General features: G+C 40.5%; 2 protein-coding genes across 3 annotated transcripts in view; both read left to right on the top strand.

Annotated features, from left to right (window-relative positions):
* Carnmt1 (carnosine N-methyltransferase 1) overlaps positions 1–6010 on the top strand; it is a 33347-nt gene extending 27337 nt beyond the window's left edge. For both annotated transcript variants that reach the window (XM_059259849.1, XM_059259850.1), the window contains exons 7-8: positions 4760–4863; positions 5571–6010. In XM_059259849.1, coding sequence (XP_059115832.1) covers positions 4760–4863; positions 5571–5672 — 206 coding nt within the window. In that variant the 3' untranslated portion in view covers positions 5673–6010. The remainder of the gene's footprint in view (positions 1–4759; positions 4864–5570) is intronic.
* Positions 6011–15415: 9405 nt separating this feature from the next.
* Positions 15416–20135, top strand: C1H9orf40 (chromosome 1 C9orf40 homolog). Its single transcript, XM_059247708.1, has 2 exons — positions 15416–15900; positions 19934–20135. Exons 1-2 carry the CDS (start codon positions 15559–15561, stop codon positions 20087–20089), a joined length of 498 nt encoding a protein of 165 aa, XP_059103691.1. The 5' UTR covers positions 15416–15558; the 3' UTR covers positions 20090–20135.
* Positions 20136–21106: the final 971 nt, after the last annotated feature.

The raw sequence follows: 21106 nt of genomic DNA, 5'->3' as shown, positions 1-21106 counted from the left end.
CCACAAAGCCTAAAGTATTTGCTAATATTGTATATTGGTTAAATTATATTTTCTATCAGAGAAAAATAATTAGATAAGGGCTAACACTAAAAGTCAGTTAATGAACAGGTATGCCCAGTAAATTTTAGACTGGACCTGTCTCCTAACAGCAAGAAATGGATGAGTAGTTTTAAGACTTCCACAGTAAGTACATTCCTTAGAAAGACGCTAAAGCATATATGTAATTCTTCTGACTGTACATCAAGGAAACCCTCAAGGAGATACAGTGTATCTTTTCTTTTGATGCTGTTTCATGTTGCCTTAACTTTCTATTATGAGCTTACTCTATATTTTATGATCAAGGAAAATACATCTTTGTTCTTTCTCTTAATATGAAGAGAGATGATAATTAAAAACAAACAAACAAACAAAAAACCTGGCAACTGCTGTCTGGGTTTCTGTAACTCCAGTTTCCCCTTCCCAGAATATCATATAAACAGAACCATACAGTGTAGTACTTTATGTATCTGGCTTCCATTGTCTAGCATGATGCTTTGAGACTCACTTAGGTTGCTGCATAACCAGTGTGTTGTTCCTTTTTATTGCTGAGTCATACGTCACTGGATGGATGGGTGATATTTTGTTTATCAGTTCTCAGTGGATGGACATTTGATTTTTTTGCCATACTATGCTGGTTAGGAATAAAGTTGCTATGGACACTTGGCACAGAATCTTAAATGTGGCTACAAGATTTCATTTCTCTTGGGTTAGCACCCAGTAAAGAAATTTCTTAGTTATATATGATGAGTGCGGAGCAAATTTTGCCAGAAACTACTGATCTGTTTTTCAGAGTGATGGTACCATTGCATCTCACCCTGATAAAGTTTTGAGACAATACTCTTCATGCAGTTATGAGTGAAAATCTATACAGATCTTTCCTAACTTGAAAGTCTAAATTGCACAAGCCAAGCTAAAGCCAGTCATTCATAAGTAAAAATAAGTCTGTATATTTATTTGGTACCTGGGTAGCAGGCCCCAAAGATTAAGAAAATCAACTGCACAGCATGTTAAAGCTATACTAACACAAAAGAGTGATGACTGACAACGTATTTTTGTTTAATACATTATATCCATTGTATATAAAATAAGCCACAATTCTCAATTTTTTAAATATTGTATAATAAAGAATTTATCTGGGCTTATTAAAAAAAAGAAAGTCTAAATTGCTCAAAAATCTAAAATCTTGATATGCTAAGTAGCAAGTTCAATACATGATCTCATCTGATAGATCACAGGGAGTGTATATGCACTAAAAATACTGTGCAAAATTAGTGTTAGAGTTTAGGGTTATAGCCCATTGGTAGAGCCTTATTATAAGCAAAGCCCTTGGTAGTCCATACTGTCCAGACAGACTATTAGGTTATGCGATTAAGTATATATGAAACAAACTAGTGTTCGACTCAGTCCCCTTTTCTATCTTCTTTTGTATATGTAAATATTCTAAAATCTAAAACACCTGTACCCAAGCACTTAGGATACAGGATCTTCCATCTCTAACTCTTTTGGCAATTTGAACCAAGTCAGTAAAAATATTTGTTGTCTCAAATGTCTTTGTGTAAGGGAAGATCTGAAATATGTAGAGATATCTGTCAAAGCACAATTTATAACAAAAGACTACAGAGTGTATTCACACCACAGTTCTTTTTTTTTTTTTTTTTTTTTTTTTTTTTAAAGATTTATTTATTTATTATGTATACAGTATTCGGCCTGCATGTATCCTTGCAGGCCAGAAGAGGGCGCCAGATCTCATTACAGATGGTTGTGAGCCTCCATGTGGTTGCTGGGAATTGAACTCAGGACCTTTGGAAGAGCAAGCAGTGCTCTTAACCTCTGAGCCATCTCTCCAGCCCCACACACCACAGTTCTTGTCCTTGACTGGTAATGTTATAAACACTTAAGTTAGACAGTTAACATTTACTAGTCATTTTGGTAGACTTGAAAGAAACTTAAAGACATCTTTGGGCTGGTGAGATGGTTATGTGGACAGGAATGCTTTCTATGCAAGCATGAGGACCTGAATTTGATTCCTAGCACCCACATACAAAGTCAGGTATTCAGCCTGGAGTCATAGCTTAAAGGTTAAGAGCACTTGCTGCTCTTCTGGTGAACCATAGTACATTTCTCAGACCCTTGTTACGTGGCTCACAACAACCTGTAATTCAAGTACTGGGTGAATCTGATACCTTCTTCAGGCCTCTGTAGGTATCTGTACAAATGTGGCATACACTCAACACAGACACATAAATAAAATAAAAACAAATCTTATAAAATGAAAAGCCAGATGTTGCCATGAATATGCCTGAAACCCCAGCGCTGTTGGAGACAGAGATAAGAGAGAGGATCACTGGGGCTTGCTGGCCACCACCATAAATGGTGCCAGGTTCAGTGAGAGACCTTGTCTCAAAGAAATAAGGTGAAGAATGATAGAGAGGGCTATCTAGTGCCATCTTCTGACCTTTGTGTGCACATATGTGCATATACTACACTCATATGTGTCATATTGCTTGATGCTTAGTTTGCAGACATGAGAATGCTGATATTTACCTGAAAGTAGTGTGTGATACAACACTACAGTAAATGAGTTCTAAAGGACGTTGTACTAGGAAGGGTTTATTTTAGCTTACAGATTATAGTCATTCACACAGGGAAGCCAAGGCAGGCAGGAGCTTGAAGCAGAAACGACAGAGGAATTCTGCTTTATGGGTTGCTTGCTCAGCTACTTTTCTTACACACCTTGGGCCTGCTGTTTAAGGATGGCACTGCCCACAGTGGACTGGGCTCTTTTACAGCAGTTAGAAACCAGAAGATGCCTCACTAACATACCCACAGGTCAGTCTTCCTCGATTGAAAGACACAACTTTTCCCAGGTGCATCAAGTTGACAACCAAGGTTAGCCATTGCAAGAATGAACAAGCAGCCTGAAAACTTAGATGGATTTCAGCAAAATTATGAAGCACAGTGTAACACAAATTCTAATATGTTTTTTTAATAAAAAATCCCAGAGACTGATACTGGGGTAAATGCTGAAAGATCAGAGAGACACAGAGGAACAAGCCACAGCCACCACCTCTTCCCTCCCCAACTCCTCAGTCTGAAAAAAGTTCAGTTCCTGTTTCTTCATACCTTATATACCTTTCTCTGCCCAGTCATTACTTTCTTCTTAGTGCTGGGATCAAAGGTGTGTGTGCTTCCCAATCAAAAGCATGAGATCTCAAGTGCTGGGATTAAAGGCATATGATTCCCAAGTACTAGGATTAAAGGTGTGTGCCACCACTGCCTGGCTCTGTTTATCTCCTAGACTGAGTCAATCTCATGTAGTCCAGGGTGGCTTTGAACTCAGAGAGATCCAGATGGATCTCCGCCTCCCGAGTGCTAGGATTAAAGGTGTGTGCCACCACTGCCTGGCCTCTATGTTTAGTCTAGTGGCTTGTTCTGTTCTCTGATCTGTAGGCAAGTTATATTAGGGTACATAATATATCAGCATAGCTAAAGTTTGAGTTTGAGGGATAGGGCTTTATAGGCTTTTGAGATCAAACATGGAAGTGGAAAGACAATTACATATGACTTATTGGGAGGAGTGTATACCTACAAAACTGATTTTCAGATGCTCTTAAAACAATAGAGCAAAGGGGTTGTAGAGATGGCACAGTGGTTAAGAGAACTTACTGCTCTTGCAGAGGACCCAGATTTAGTACCAGCACCCACACAGTGGTGGCTCACAACCTTCTGTAACTATGGTTCCAGGAGGTCCTGAAGTCATCTTCTGCCTTCCACATGGTACATACACATACTTGCAGATGAAACATTCATGCACATAAAATAAACATTTATATAAAAGTGGAACAAGCATAAAATAAGCTTCAAAGGCTGTAAAGATTGCTCCGAGGCTCTGCACTCTATACAAAGGCTTTGATATAGTTTAGGACTGAACAGATAGTCAGAAACTGGCCAGTAAGAGTAGGTTTTTTTTTTTTTGTTTTGTTTTGTTTTTTTTTTTGGTGTTTTTGAGATAGGGTTTCTCTGTGTAGCTTTGTGCCTTTCCTGGATCTCGCTCTGCAGACCAGGCTGGCCTCGAACTCAGAGATCCGCCTGCCTCTGCTTCCCGAGTGCTGGGATTAAAGGCGTGCTCCACCACCGCCCAGCAAGAGTAGGTTTTTAAAGAAGAACACTTATTTTGAAGGGTGTGCTAACATATAAACTATATTCATGGTCATTTACTTTAGTGGTTTAGGTAGGGTAAAAATAGAAGAGGGGCCAGCATGACTAGATTCCTAGCATTTGAGAAGCTGAGGCAGGAAGTGTATTCAAGACCTCCTGGGCTACATTGAAAAACCCTACCTAGAAACTAAAAAAGAAAAAAATGTTTGCCCACAGGATCACAGGATGGCAAAGCCTCTTAGGAGCAGAAACTGTCTCACTTGTTACTTTTATCTCTCTTCTTGCCTTTTTTTTTAATCTGTTTGTTGTCTGAGGAGTGTAAATGGCTAGCTCTATGTCGGATTGATGATGAACTCAGTCAAAGGTAGAGACAAGACTATACAGAGGAATCTGAGGGCACAACTGTGATGTGATGTTTTCTTGGCTGAAACTACAGAAGTTTGGATGACTGCCCTCAGCAAATGCAGTGGACCTTTTCATTTTTTCTTTATTTCCTACTCAACTAGTACATCTAGTGCATGCAGTGTTCATGTAACTCACTCATAGTATCTTCAAACCATAGGTCCTCTACTGTACCATTTTGAAAATCTGGCCAATGAACTGTCTATAGAATTGAGCTATGAGGATATTAAAAATGTTGTTCTTCAGTATGGATTCCAGCTGGAGGTAAGAATGGAAAGAAACAGTGCCAGAGTTTAGCTTGCAAAGCCTTTCAACAGGAATACAGGCATTATAGCAGTTACTAACTTTACTTCTTCACTTTTCTTTTTCTCAATTCAGATAGAAAAGGTATTATTACATAGCTTTCTTAATTGTAAGATTTGGAACAATATGTATGTAAAGGGAAAACTATAATTCCTGTTGAAATAGACCTTCAATAAATGGTAGCTGATAATGGCCTGGGTAATCTCTTACTGACAGGTACCGAGTGGACTAGGCTCTGGAGAAGGCAGATGATGGGAAGGCAGGCATCAAAGAAACAGTTCTATCTCATTTTCTACCTCCTGGCCTTTCTCCTCTCCCCACCCCCTTATTAAATAAGACTTTATGGTACTTTGGCTGTTGAGTTGGTTATTTACTTATTTAGGACTGTTCTACTCATTTACAAAAGAATGGATTTATTCTTAAGAATAAAGACAAGCAATGCATTTATAGCACTTCATAGTTAAGATTGCCTGAATTTGAATCCATTTTTAACCAAGTGTTAGTGATGTGATACTGAACTTCTATGACCTGTTACTTTGTAAGTGGGATGATGGATGTTTTCAGTCTATTGTTTAAATATAGTTAGGATAGTGCCTGCCATTACTAACTTCTTATTTGTTAATACTGTTGCCATCATGATCTTATTTTGATTTTTGTTTGTATTACAGGTGGAAAAAGAATCTGTGTTGTCAACATATACTGTGAATGATCTCTCTATGATGAAATACTACTATGAATGTGTTTTGTTTGTGGTCCGGAAACCACAGTAATGGTCTTAAGTGATATTACCCAGAAAAAAGTTTAAGATGAACAAATGCTGAAATAAACAACTCACAGTCAACTATCAGTGACAACAGGACACAACCTCAAATCAGTGGTGCCTTCTTATTCCTAACAAAATTTAGAAATAGTGTCTATTTTCTTAATATCTATTGCCTTTTTCAGAAATATACTATACCATGCAGATTCATACTGCACAAGAAAAAAAATGGAGAAAATATCTCCCATGCAGATATATAATGGAGGAAATATCTTCAAGTACTTTTTTCTTTCAAGCCCAGAATTGTCTTTCTTTAAGAAAATAAACCTAAACTCCAGTCTTCATGAAGCTGTTGCAAGTCTGACATATTAATGACTGATAATGCTAAAGTCCATACTAATCTCCTTTTTGGGTTTTACATTACCTGTGTTACTTTTAGAAGAGTCTAAGGATCCTCTGTCATATTTAGCATCTGGAACTGGAACTTTGTTCTCATTGGACCTACGTAATCTATACTTAAAGAATTTTGAAACTGTTCTTTCAATAGTTTCATTCAAATTCGGGACTTTTTTTTTTCTTCCTTACCTCAGCTGAATTTAGAGAGGCATCAGATATGTCTTCTATGAAGTATTTATTCAGTTATATCACAGGTGAAAATTCAATGAAATATATCAACAGAAATTCAGTCTTTACCCATGCTAAACTGAATCTTATAGAAACTCCTGGATCCCTTTAAAATGTATAAGATAGAAACATTCAGAGACGCAAAAGTTTTTTTCTTTCTTTTTTTTTAAGCAGTGTTAAGTAACTGGGAAAATAAGAATAAAATCTGCCCATCTGAAACGTAACTTCAAATTAGAAATGAGTTATAAAGTTTGTCAGTGTAATGTTTACAATGATGTCTTTTATTAAGTATGTGGCTTATGAAAGCAAGCACTTTTTTTTAGTTAAAGTGTATTTTAGTAAAAACTGTCATGATAGAATTAACGTGAGAAGTTTGAGTATGAAATTCAGGGATAAGTTAATGCCCATGGTCTGTGTCTTTAATATCCTAGGCAGCAACTATTCATGGAATTTCAGATTAGTAACAGTTTTGTCCCCTGATAGAGTTGGAGTTTAAACAGTGTGTGTGCTGCTTTAATTTTCTACCTCTAGGGAGGCCTGTTTGGGAGGGAGTTGTTGCTGTTAATTTTAACGTTGGTTATTCCGTTTCCATTAGCTAGGAAAGCAAAGATGACTGATACTTTAACTTCTACAAGAAAAGAAAGCTCTTGCTGAATATTTCACAGATGGTGATGACCTCTGTGACATTTGGATTAGATGGATTTAATATATGCTGGTGGTTGAACTGCCGTGTTGCCATGCTTTAATAGGAAGCCTTACTGTACGTCTTCAGGCCTTTGTGTTGCTTAGGTTGGGGAGTCTGTAGGATCTGCTCTTTCTGGTTGGGGGAGTTCTACACAGTGTGGGACTTTTTCTCATCTGCCCTCCCCGATGCAGTACATGGCTCCATGGAGTAAATTTTACTTTGGCCATGTAAATACATAGTCTACTTACCTTTTAAAATTATTTCTTGTTCTTCCAGTGTTCAGTACTTCATAAATGTTCATTTGGTAAAGAAATTCTCATTACTTACTATTTGCAAGGGTGAAAAAATCTCCCAGAATTATTTTTTTAACGAAAAAAAAATTTAAAGAAATGTATTTTAAAAGACATTGAAGAGGAAGGAATGCAAGTTTTTGGTTGTTGTTGTTTTTTTTTTTTTTTTAGTTGTTATTTAGGAATGCTTTTTATTCATTTTGTAGTATTTTTTAATAGCCTGGTTTTGTTTTTCTTACAAAGACAAGAACGGACTGACACCACTGGGTTGGTTTTGTTACCTAAAGTTTTTTCTTTTCTGTCATGTTTTACTCTTTAATAATATTACTTACATTTCTAAATTATATATTTTACTTAACTCTGAAATCAGTTATTTCATTTATTTTTAGTTTTCCTCATATCATGAATGTTTTAAAAATATTCCTTATAAATTTGCATCACTCTTTTCTCTTGTGGCTTTTGAAGTTAATATATTCTAAATGTGGAAGTGTGGTATAAATCAATAATAGAAGTGTCACTGGAGGAGCTTAGTTTTGTATTTTTTTTATATTTAGGTCTATTGAAGTGTGTAAGCCTTAAGTTTTAAGTTCTTTTTCTTAAATTTGCTCTATACACAAATGTTTTCATCTTCATTAGGTGATCATGTGCTTGCTGTTTTTAAATTTCAACTTTCTGAGGTGGTGCAAATTTAGGTTCTGATCAATGAGCAAGATAGGGCATATAAAATATACAGGGAAGCTGCAGAAATCACAGTATGAAATAATCAAGTTTAAGAACTGTAAAGTATATGGTATTTATATGTAATTCACATTCTAAACATTGCCAGAAGGTTGAATTGGAAGCTTCATGTCTGCATGAAATTTCCTATATTTTTAATGTGTATATGGACTTAATTTTTCTTAAATATTAAAGTCTGCCAATTGCTATAACAGTTTTTGTTGATTGTTTCCCTCTGTGTAATGATGGCTGTAATGGAAATATTATTTAATCACATTCTTTTCAACTCTTTGTTATCCTAATTTTTGTATGCTTTTAGAAAGTTAGTAATAGTGAGTATTTGACCTTTGAGTTTGCCAAGGTGGGTAGTAGTTACTTTCTTCACGTTGTTTCATTCATGTTCACTATCATGAACTGTGAATTCCCCCAAGGAAAAGGATTAGTCTTGACAAAGGCTAATTGCAAAAAAAAGTTCCAGGATGAGCATTTTTATCATCTGGGTTCATTTTCCTGAACTCTTCCTTATTGACTGGGGGTGGGGAGCAGTCTCTGAAGACTTTTGGCAGACCCCTCCATGAGTGTCTCAGCAGAAGCCTACTGGGGAGGACTTCACACTTTATTGTGACTTGGTATTTTCTCCACTCCTGGTCCTTTCTGTCCTCTGTACTATCAATCTTCTGTTACTGTGACAACATGCCTTTAAAGTAAAAAGGATGGTGGGTTTATTGTTTTGTCTCACAGTTTCTCTCCATGCTTACTTCGCTGTTTTTTGTTTGTTTGTTTGTTTTTGTGTGGGGGGAAGTGAGGAGCAGAGTGGAGTGAAGCTGCTCACCACATGGCAGCTGGGAAGCAGAGGAAGCATGAGATTAGAAGGGCCAGGGAGAGAAATAGTCCCAGAGGCATGCTCTAATAGTGGTTTATCCACCTCATAGATTTCATCTCCTAATACTCCATCCAAGTATGAAGTCATCAAAGAAATAATCCATTTGTGAGGTCAGAGCCTTCACTGCTAAACAATCATCAGGGATCAAGCCTCTAACATATATACTACTGAGGGACTTTTTATACTCCATCCCTACAGCATTTGCCCATCCACAATATTGCAGAAGTCTTTTCAGGGCTCCCTGAGTTGTGAAGACCTATCTGTTAATGTACCTGACCTTGGTGCACTGTTTCAGGAGGGTGGAAAGAGAAATTGATCCCTTTTCTGGCTTAGTCTCTGTATGATGGTTCTCTAGAGTCACAGAACTTATAGCATGAATACATATATTTACTCACCCCGGAGGCTGGGTGTCTCAGCTTGTCTTCTGTATATGCTGAAATCATCAAGTAGACTCCAATGCCAGTGAAGCAGTGGATATTCTGACAAGGTGAGGGCAAACAGGCAAAAGAATGAATAACCTTACTTCTTCCATTGTCCTTAGGCTTCCAGCAGGAGGTGTGGCATAGATTAAAGATGTGCCTTCCTACCTCAAAATCTGGATAAAAGGCATGTGTCATCCTTCCTCAAGATCTGGATCTCAAGTGTGCCCTCCATTTCTGGGCTGTAATTCATTCCAGATACAGTCAAGTTGACAGCCAAGAATAGCCATCACAGTCTCTTACTCCATTTCAGCCTGTAATTAAAACCTTGACAGTTACTGTCTTAGGGTTTGTGTTGCTGTGCAAAAACACAGACCAAAAGCAACTTGAGGAGGAAAGGGTTTATTTGAGCTTACAGAGTCCAACAGCACAGTAGATCACTGAAGGAAGTCAGGAAAGGAACTCCAACAGGGCAGGAACCTGGTGGCAGGATCTGATGCAGATGCCTTGGAGGACTGATCTTACTTGTCTTGCTCCTTATAGCTTGCTCAGCCTGCTTGCCTGTATATCACAGGACCACCTGCCCATGGGTGGCACAGCCCACAGTGAGCTGGGCCCTCCCACATCAAGCAAATGCACCACAGGCATAGTGGGGAAGAGGTGGGCTGTGTTCTCATTGATGTTCCCTCTTCCAGAAATGACTTAGCTTGTGATACAACTCCCCGGCATGGTTACTTTCAGTTTTGTTTCTTGTTTAAATCTGCTGTTCTAACACTGGTAAGTTCATCTCTGGCTCTAGTTCCGATCCTCCAGGACCCTTTGCTTTCTGTCCACACACATGCCATCCTGTTTCACATAGGATCAAACTGTGACTATTGTAACAGCCTTTCAGAGAAAGAATATTTATAGAAATAACAAAAATATCTAATACCCAGCAAATAAAGTTCCCAATGTGTGGCCAATCAAAAATTGTTAAGAGCACATACTACACTTGGAGAGGACCCAAGTTCAATTCTAAGCGCCCAAGTCAGGCTCCCTGTAACTCTAGATCCAGGGGATTTGACAGCACTTATGGGCTCACAGGTGCACATATCCACACACAGACCAATGCATATACATACTTAGAAGGAATCTTGTTAATTGCTATGTGGGTCAGAGAGCAGGAAATGGAGAAAGAACAGTGAAATGAGACCAGCCCCAAACTAACACTGATTATAAAATTAGCAGAGAACAGTTAAAACTGCAATCCTATATGTTCAGACATTATCAGATACATGATAGCTTACCACCAGAAGCAGCTTCCCTAGAGAGAGAGAGACCTCTTCCTGCTTGACTTGTGTTTTTATTGCCTTTCTGTTCTGCCTTCTCATTGGCTCTAAACCCAAGCACATGACTTCTTCGTCACTGCCTGTCTATACAGACCTCCAGGTCTCTGGTTGGTACTGGGGAGAGGGGTTATTAAAAACCAACGTCTGGTTCATTACTGAAAAGATAAACCAAGCTACATTTTATTTTTGTTACATCTGTTCACTGTATGTGTGTAAACTTGCCAGCCACAGCGTGGAGCTCAGTGTCAGGGGACTACTTCTCAGTGGGTTTTTCCTACCATATACAGGCCTGAGGCCTGAACTCAGGTTGCCAGTGGTGGCATGCACCGTAACCTGCCGAGCTACCTGGCCAGCCCCAGACTGCATTTTATACCAAACTATGGGACAGGCAGAATTGGTAGAAGACATTATTGGGCCAGTACAAAAATAGGTTGTGCGTGGGTTATGTTTTACATAAGCAGTACAAAGTTTAAACACAGACTCTGAAAATCAGTTCAAGATGAATATTAACCTTAGGGGAACCATTGAATACGAATGCAAAGAGGTGCAGCTAAAGTGCCAAGGGGTTGAAATGAAATTAAAAATAGTTGGTTATTTAACAGAAGTCAGGAAAAAATAAAAGAAAAATTCAGAAGCATTTTAAACTTCAAGAACAATGAAAACAACATACCAGAAATTACAGACTGTAGCTGAAGCAGGAGAATTGCAGCTTGAATGTTAGCACTGGAAAAGAAGACAGCTGAGCCTGTTGTGTGCCACAATCCTAGCACCTGCTTTACAATACAATGAATCTGAGGTGACCCTGGGTACAAGAATGAGAACATGTCTCAAAAGCCCAAATAAACAATTGGAGAGACTATACTCAATTTTAGGCTCCACCAGCACTAAGAAAGTATTATGACAACTTGGATTAAGTGGACACATTCCTTGACTAAGAAGATTGGTCCAACTGAGGGCAAAGTGACAGCAAGTACTACTTGCAAGGTCTTGTAAAGATGTTAGTTATGGGCAACAAAGATATTATGCCAAAGCTATAAAGTTAAACCTGGTCAAAAGGTAGAAGCTTTCTATCACGGTAACTATAACATTTTAATGAAGGACATTTAAAAATCTAACTAGAGCTTGAATACTCCTGAGTAGGAGTAGGCTTGATATTGTAAAGATAAAAATTTTCCCCAAACCGATCTATAATCCACTGTAATTCAAAAGACCCAAAGGGAAATGCTATAGGTGGTTTAATATGGAAGAGCCAGGGGCTGATTGTCCTACAGGCAATCCAGAAAGTAGTCAAGGATTGCTGTCAAAATCTCTTAATAAATAGACACAACACAGGGGTGTGTGTGTGTGTGTGTGTGTGTGTGTGTGTGTGTGTGTGTGTGTGTGCATGAACGTGCACACTTGGCATGGATCAGAGAACACCTTGCTGAAGTCAGTTGTCTTTCCACCATATGGGTTACAGGGATTGAACTCAGGTTTAGGCTTGGAAATAAACATTTTATCCATTAAGATGTTTTGCTGGCCCTGTCAAACCCGCCTATAAAGCTGTAAACATGTAGATACCATTTATTAAGACACAACTGCCAATAGAATAGTTGAGCTGAATAGAGAGTACCCAGTGCTGTAAGTTTAGGGAAGAATGGAATAGGAACCACAGAACAGTGAGCAGTGACAACTGTCTCATATGAGAACAGAATGTACTGGTCTCCAGCATAAACACACACACACACACACACACACACACACACACACACACGTACTAGTCTCCAGCATAAACACACACACACACACACACACACACACACGCACGCACGCACGCACGCACGCACGCACGCGCGCGCGCGCACACACACACACACACACAATTGACTCCAAGTGAATGAAAGTCTTAAGTATGGAAAGAAAAACAAGACACTGTAAAATGTTTAGACAAAATAATACACAAACTAAAACAGATGTGGCAGATCAATTTTTGCTACAATAAAATTAAGCCATGGCAGGGCCAACGAGATGGCTCCATGGGTTAAGGCACTTGCCGCTAGTCCTGACCATCTTAAATTTATTCCTGGGACCCACAAGATGGAAGGAGGAACTGACTTTCACAAGTTGTTCTCTGACCACCACTTGTGTGTTCTGACATGTGCAAACACAATAAATGTAATAAATGCAACATAACAATAAAAATCTTGGAACTGGTAATACACACATTTAATCCCAGTTCACACGAGGCAGAGATAGAGCTATGAATTTGAGGCTAGCCTGGTCTATTTAGAAAGCTCAAGGCCAGCCAGGGATACATATTGAAACCCTGTCTCAAAAATAATTTAGAAGTAATATACCATACAATGAAAATATAAGACTCAAATTGGTAGAAGTCAGTATTTTTAACACCAACTATTACCATAGGAGATATTTTCTAGAGTACTAAATAAAAAGGTTCTCACAAACCAGAAAAAAGGACACCCAGTCTAGTTTTTAAAGAGGACTAAAGAGGCAACACACCTTTAACCAGCGTCCAGCTATCCACACTGGGCCGAGAAGGTACTAGAGTTCAAACGTAGGTTTTGAGGCAGAGGTGGTTAGAAGGACCGACCCCTTACAGCAGCCCAAAACCAAAAGGAAAAACAGGACTCATCATTCTGAATCACATTTAAGTCAGAGAACACCATTAAATACAACATGGGTTTCTGCAAAAAAAAAAAAAAAAAAAAAAAAAAAAAAAAAAAAAATCTATAAATACAAAAAAAGATGTCCAACTATACTGAGTAAGATGCAAATTGAGGTCACATGAGATCCATTTCAGATCCACCAGGTCAGCCATATTTGCTGGTGAGAATGTAAAGAAAATAAAATAATAAACAACAGCCTTCCCATGCTAAAACAAACTTTAAACTGCAGAAAACTCTTTGTAAAAATCAGCCTTTGTCCATACAAAGTTTTTTTTTTGACCAATGTTCTTAGCAGCTTTACACATAATAACGTTCATTGAAAAGTAATTAACCCATCCACAAATGAATAAACATTCTCATGCAGTGGAATACTACTTGTCAATAAAAAGTAAAGAACACATAACATGGATCTTAAAATACTTATGTGAAGGGAAAAAAGACAAACAAAAGTATACATTGCATTATTTCATTTATATAAAATAGAGAAAATGCCAAGTAGATGATAGAAAGCAAATTTGATACACTTAAGGGGATGTGAAGGAGGTCACGTGGGAGAGATTACAAAAAGGCAAGGTAAAGATTTATAAGGTGATGGATATGTGCACTATCATGTGTGTTCTCACAGGCATATGTAGTGGCAAAATGTCACGTTTGAAATATAAGCAGTTTATTATATGTCAGTTAGACCTCAATAAATCTTAAAATATCAGCAAAACCAAAAACGTTTTACAAATATATATAGGTGAGTGGCTAGATAGGGAAATAATGTAATAAATATCTCAAAGGCTGAAACAAGACTACTTGAGCATGGAAAAGAGAAGGTGCCAGTGGGGAGGCATACAAGATGCTCTTTAGCCCTTCTGGTACGGTGCTGTTTCTGAAACTGGGCTAGGCAACTCACATGTTTTTGCAGTCATTTTAGCCAAGTGCGTTCTTTCTACTACCTTGTGTACATATGCTAATTCTCACAATTTGGGGGGCAAGGCACGAGCCACTTGCCCACGCTGTATTCTATCATTTTGGAGCAGGGTCTACGCAGAATAAATCATCATCGGAAGGACTAAATTCTTTGGTAATGATACAGCGCGCGGGCCTTGGCAGGTAGTGCCCTGTGGCGGGTGTAACACACCATGCAGACGCGGCGTCAGAATACTAATATCTTTCATGTCTGATCTGTGTCACTAGTTTGAAAATGGCCAACTTTTCATTTGTTCCAGGCGTAAGAATTATCAACTGCAAACAGCAATTGGAGAGATCAATCAGAAAAGCTATGGTTAAACTTCCTGATACACTACTGTCTGTGCTTGTTAATACTTGCAGTCCTCCCACAACCTTCTAGAGTCCACCTCTAAACACAGATGGTTAAGCATGCACGTGGTACACATACATAAATACACCCATACACATTTCCTTCTTTTAAAGTAGCTAATATTCTCAGTACCTAGAGCTAAAACAGAATCTTCCTTGCATGCTTTTTTGCTCTAGAAGATTGCTCCTTCGGGGTACAGATGGCTTTATTTTCCTTAGTTTTGTTTGGTTACTACTTTCCCCCCTTTCCTCTCCTTACAGCATTAGGGATTGAACCTATGGCCTTGGGCACGGTAGGCAAGCACTCTATCATTGAGTTACGGCCCTGGCCCCTAATTACTGCTTTTATCAAATGGCTAAAATACAAGCTGAAGCAAACCCATGACGGTTTGCATTTCTCTCCGCCAGACACCACCCACTGGTCTTGGAATCCGCTGGGCTACTGCAGGGTAAGCGGGGAGGGGAGGGGGGAGCTTAGGCTAAGCAGTCACCTCGGCCGCACTAGATTCAAAAAGTGCAAGGGCCCCAGCCCGCTCCCCATCTGGACTTCTGAGGCCGCGGGGTTTCTCGGCCGCTCCCGCCCGCGTCCTTGCCTCCGGGACCCTTTAGGAACAGGGGAGCGCCCGCGAGAATGCGAATAACAGTGCAGGTGCAGAGGGGGCCGCCAGGGTACAGCAGGAGAGGCCCCGCCCCGCCCATGCCCCGCTTCCTACCAGCCACACCCCCCTACGCCCCGCCTCCCCGAGCCGCGCACTTCCGGCCGCAAGGGCGCTCGGGAACGCAAGCCGTGAGCCTACACCAACCAGCGGCCGCGTTGGACCGGCACGACCGCGCGCGCATTGAGGCGCAGGTTCGAATCTCGGGCGCCTCGCTGCGGCTCCCCAACGTCCCGGCCGCCCTCGGGGCGCCCTAGCCCGCGGCTCCGCTCCGCCCTCCGCCCTCCCGTAGCCACCCGCGTGCCGCTCATCCCCGGCCCATGGCCAAGCGGCGTGCGGCTGAGCCGCTCACGTTCCGCGTGCCTTGGAAGCGGCTCTTGCTCAGCGACTTCCCCGAGGAGCCGCCGCTCTGGGTCCCGCCGTCTGGGTCGGTTCGGCCCCGCAAACGCCAGGGGGACGCGGGGACCATGGCGGAGCCGGCGGCTGCGCCCCGCAAACGACGCGGGGGCGGGGACGGCGGCCAGGAGCGGCAGGGCCGCGGCCTGGAGCCGGGAGAGCCACCTCCGGGCGAGCAGGAGGAACCCCGGGTCAGCCGAGCTTCGGGCGGCAGCGGCGACGGGGCGGGGAGCGCGGGCAGCGCAGCCGACGGGGCGCACGTCCAGGTAGGTCCGCCCCGCACAAGCCGGGAGCCGGGTCCCGGGCTGCGGAAGTCCGGCCCACTCGAGGGGCTGGACCGAGTGGTAGAGCCCGTGCTTGGCCCTCTAGAGGGTCAGCTCAGTGGCGAATGGGAGAGGAGCGTTGAGTGTAACGGCGATTATTGTCGAACTCGTAGGTTTTCCAGTAGATCCATCAATGAATTGAGCATGGTGCTGGTCTTGGCAGAAGGGAAGGGCTGTCGTCGGGTCTTAAGAGGACCCGTTAACTCGTAATGTTCAGTCCTATGAGAAAGGGTCGTTGGGAATCACTTAGCTCTCCGCCGTCTGTTTTGGCAGCGCCTAGCCATGTGATCCAGAAAAAATACTAAGAAATGCAACTTATCCAAATTTATGTATTGTAAGTGTAAAAGAGTAGGCTTTTAAAATTTGGTTTAAGGGGGCTGGAGAGATGGCTCAGAGGTTAAGAGCACTGGCTGCTCTTCCAGAGATCCTGAGTTCAATTCCCAGCAACCACATGGTGCCTCACAACCATCTATAATGAGATCTGGTGCCCTCTTCTGGAGTGCAGGCTATCTATCTTGCAGGCAGAATACTGTATACATAATAAATAAATCTTTAAAATTTGGTTTAAGATAAAAGCTCAGAGTTGCCCAGCCGTGGTGGTGGTGGTGGTGGTGGTGCACACTTTTAATCCCAGAACTCCGGAGGCAGAGGCATTCGGATCTCTTGAGTTCGAGGCCAGCCTGGTCTACAGGAGTTCCAGGACAGCCAAGGCTCCAAAGAGAAACCCTATCTCAAAAAAAAAAACCGGGGTGAGGGGAAGGCTCAGGGCCTGTGCTTTGTTACACACGAAGTAACTCTTCACACATCGGGTGAAATGAAATGTTAATTTTACTTTTTAAAATGTGACTGGAAAACTCCAAATGAGTTTTTAACCCACATTATATATGTACCACCCAGCCTTGACCTGACTTAGGAACGCCCGAGCCTTCTTTAAAGCAGTTCTGGTATAAATTGATGGAGCTTGGGGTGATTGGCAAGTGTAATCCTCCGACCTTGGCAAACCCACCTCAACCACCTTGGAAGGCATCTTCCCAATGTCTTTCCCTGGTCTAGTGTCTTAAGCATTTTATGACAAAATCATGCCAAAAATAAATAAATAATCGAGGTTGTTCTTTTTTTTTTTTTTTTTTTTTGCCATTGTTTCTTGTGAGAAAGACAGGGTTTCTCTGTTTAGCCCTGGTGGCCCTGGACCAGGCTAGCCTCTAACTCAGAGATCTGCCTGTCTCTGCCTCCCAAGTGCTGGGGTTAAATGTGTGGGGAGAGATTATCTTTCAATGCTGTGGTGACTGTTTCTAGGTGAAGTTGCAAATTGTAAATACATAGTTTAACATGGCCTTATTTAGACTTTCGTTAGATTGCCGGTAGAAATTCAAAACCCACTTACTTAAAACAGTCATAGTTTTCCACGTCTGTTGGATAGAGACTGGTGCTGCCTGGGGTGAAACCTTCCTCTCCAGACCATCTTTGGCAAACTGGCCATATGCAGATTTTCTGAATATACTGTGTGCAGTGTGGGTGCAGTCTGTCTCTATGTCCATGACTCATGAGGGATAGAGAGTGAAGAGTTGGCCAAGGGGAGCTTTTAACAAGCCGACACGGCACCTTCTTTAACTCCGATAGACACAGTTGGGTCTTGCCTCACACACTGGCTGGATTTGGCAGGTTTTACCCTGTGAAGCCCAGGAATGTTCTGGTAGGTAGGTCTGCTCTTAAGTTCCTTCTCTTCTACAGATGTATGAGAAGATACAAATTCTCAATCTCTCTTGCCTCCAAAGACAAGGTTTTGTTTTAAGAGCTTATCATCCAGGAGAAAATGATATAACATAAAGCATACTGACATTAGTGTCGGCCTGATGTCTTCTTGCTCAGATTAGGCGTTAAATCCTTGCCCTAACTTTGTGGTCTCAGGTAGGAAATGCTAGCACAGAGGCATTCTTTCCAGACACAGTGCTAATATCTACTTTGTGTTGTCAAGCTTTTGAATACACAACTTATATGTGTACATAGAGAGGGGATAGTTTAAAGTACATGTATACTTAAGACAAAGCCAAGAGTGCATATATGTTATATATAAAATATGTCTTTAATAACTGTAATTTTACTCAGATCAGTTGCTTAGCCAATATTGTATCGTACTGTCCAGTAACAGCAGAAATGTTCTACTAGTGAGAGAGTTAATGACATTCATTTGAAGATTTGTAATACCTAGCAATAGTGAGCATTTACTATGCTAATTTTTAATTCTCACAAAGATCCTAATTCCTGTTTCTAATGAGAACTAGAGAGTAACTGTTTTGACCCCATTTGCTTATTATTTTTTTGGATACATCCTTTTAAAAGTTTTTTGTGTATGTGAGACACAAACCCACATGTATTGGGTTATCTGCTGAGCCATTTCACCAGCCCTATGTCTTGACTTTATTGTGTCTTTAGCCCAATATTAAGAAATTCCCAAAAGACTAATTCTTTCTGCCTTCCAGTCTAAGAGGGTGACCACAACATGACTGCTTCCCTTGTCTCCACTGTCATGTGGCCCCAAGCATCAACGTGTGGCCACTTTTGAATAGTACTACAAGTGTACGGTGCATTCTTCATTTTGAAAAGAATGTATACACCACTAAGTTTTGAAATGTTGAACACATACTGAAACAGTAGTTTAGTTACATTGGGTTAAATAAGATCAAAGTTAATTTCACTTTTTTTCTTTTCTTTTCTTTTTTTTTTAATTGGAGCAGTAAGTACATGTGATTGTCATTCCTAGTGGATGGAGTTGCTGTAGCAAGTGCCATTTAACACAGTGTGTGAGGCATTGATCTGGCAAGGGCATTCAGGTTAGAATTGTCACCCGTCAGCCTGTGGGACTCCAGTGCTGCCCTGTTTGCATGGAGTATTTTGAAGATGCTGTGTCACTTTGAACTTCACTAATTAAAGTAATTGTGTAATTATTTATGGGAAACTGCTTAATGTTTAAGGGATCACCACTCATTTGGCTTGGTAGATAGATCTATTTGTCAGTCATACCGATTGTCAATTCTGTGTTATTCTCTTTATCAGGTTTATATCCTAAACTTCATAGGAGTCCTGAAATATTTTGGCCTCTATGTTAGTCTCAATACTAAACGTCAGGGAAAAAAACAAAAGTGGATAATAAGGGTGTATATGTATTTTAAATCACATATTTCTCATTGAAACTTAACACTGGCTGCTTTTCCAGGGGACCAGGGTGTAATTCCTCAAACCCACATGGTGGCTCACAACAGTCTGTAACTCCAGTCTCAGGGGATCTGGTGCCCTCTTCTGGCTTCCTCAGGCACTGCATTCTCGGTGCACAGACATACATTAAGGCAAAACACCCATACACATAAATAAAAAGTTTAAAGCATTACGTTTTTTTGAAAAGATGCTATTGAAGGAAATTCTTTTAAAATTAAACTATTAGCAAATACAAACCCACAGATTTGATTGGGTATGTGAAGTGGTTTATCCATAATTAAAACTGTATTTGTTGAAAATGAAAAAGAGTGTGTAAAGTATATTTGAGTTTATTTTTCAAACAAGGAATTTAAAAAGTAGTTATTGGATTGGCAAGATGTCTTAGCAGGTAAAGGCACTTGCTGCCAAGCTTGAGTACTGTCTCCTGAAAGTTGCCCTCTGATCTCTATCATGGTATGTGCCACCCCTAAATAAATGAGTGTAAACAAAAAAAACCACACAACTATTTTTTTGTTCTTGAGGCAGGGTAGTCCAGGATCGCCTTAAATGTACAGTTCTCCACTCAGGCTTCTCAGTGCTGTGATTCTGGGCATGTCAGCCTGCCCGACTGAAAGAAGGCAATTTTTTCCGTGTGTGTGTGTGTGTGTGTGTGTGTGTGTGTGTGTGTGTGTGTGTGTGTGTTTTCAGTTATTTCCTAAGGGAGGGTGTGTAGTGGTGTTTTCTAAGCCGGTGATATATTTTTCTCTTTCTCCTTTCCTTAAAGCCCAGTGAAGAGTTTTGGCAGTATAATACATTCCAGTACTGGAGAAACCCTCTACCACCTATTGATGTAGCCGCTCTTGAAGATGTGATTGCAGACAGCCTGACGGAAACGCTTCAGGACAAGAATGAAGTAGTTGAGATTGACATGGAGTCCTGACAGGAGGAGCTGAAGAAGCAGGATTCTTTGAATTTGAGGAACTAAAGGAAATGTTTTTTTTGTTTTTTTTTTCCATACTTGACATGCTACTGTTGTCAAACCTGGAAAATGAGGAAGAGTTTTCAGTCTAAATACTTGTAATTACTACTGAATATTCTAATGGAGATTTATGAAGGATATAGTATAGCTGGAGGCAACATACTTCGTGTGTGCATTTTTAATGAAAAGAGTTGTGTTCGTGCTCTACCTTTGAAGATGCTTATCTTGGAAAAGGGGGCGTTGGCAGCTTCAGAGGAAGCACTCAGCCCTCCTCTCTTGCTCTGTCAAATGTTCCTCTGCACTAGAAAGCTTATTTGTGGTACATGGAATGGTTACGTTTATATAACTGATGCTAATAAAATACTTTCTAGTACATCTTATTGGCTCCTCTTAGTTGAACTATAGACTTGAGTATCTATGCAAAATTAAAATGTGAGATTGTTTTAAAAGAGTGTAAAATTTAAACTAGTGAGAATTTCCATTTGGGTAGCTTGTTTTAACTTTTTAAAGTTAAAACAGTATTTGCTGTTTATTAAAATACTAGAGGCAGTGGATGCAGCGGAAAACTGGATAAAGAGCAGTGAGAAGTAGATGCCGGCTTCTCCTCTGCTTTTCCGAGATAACAGGAAAGGAGCGATATGGTTAGTATATTGATTTTTGGTTTGAGGATATTCTTGTTACTGTCGATTTCTTTAGACCTGCAGTTCTCAACACTGGTAGCACTTTAGCCCTGTCCTGGAGAGATGTCAGTCAGTGATTTGAAGTGGGCTTTACACATAGTTTGTTGTTGTTGTTGTTGTTGTTTTATTTTATTTTTGGCGCCAAGTCTGTATTCCTGTACTGTGCAGACCCAGCCACAACCACTAGACTAGTAGCTTTTCCTGTTGAAAGGAGATCACTAGTGTGAGCTGAAGCAATGCCTGTTAATTCGCTTTGTCCTTAAATTGTTACTTTATTGGATTTATTGCTACTAAGTTA

The sequence above is a fragment of the Peromyscus eremicus genome, chromosome 1 (genome assembly GCF_949786415.1).
Source record: "Peromyscus eremicus chromosome 1, PerEre_H2_v1, whole genome shotgun sequence".
Classification (NCBI taxonomy): domain Eukaryota; kingdom Metazoa; phylum Chordata; class Mammalia; order Rodentia; family Cricetidae; genus Peromyscus; species Peromyscus eremicus.
This window is presented reverse-complemented; position numbering and strand designations above follow the sequence as displayed.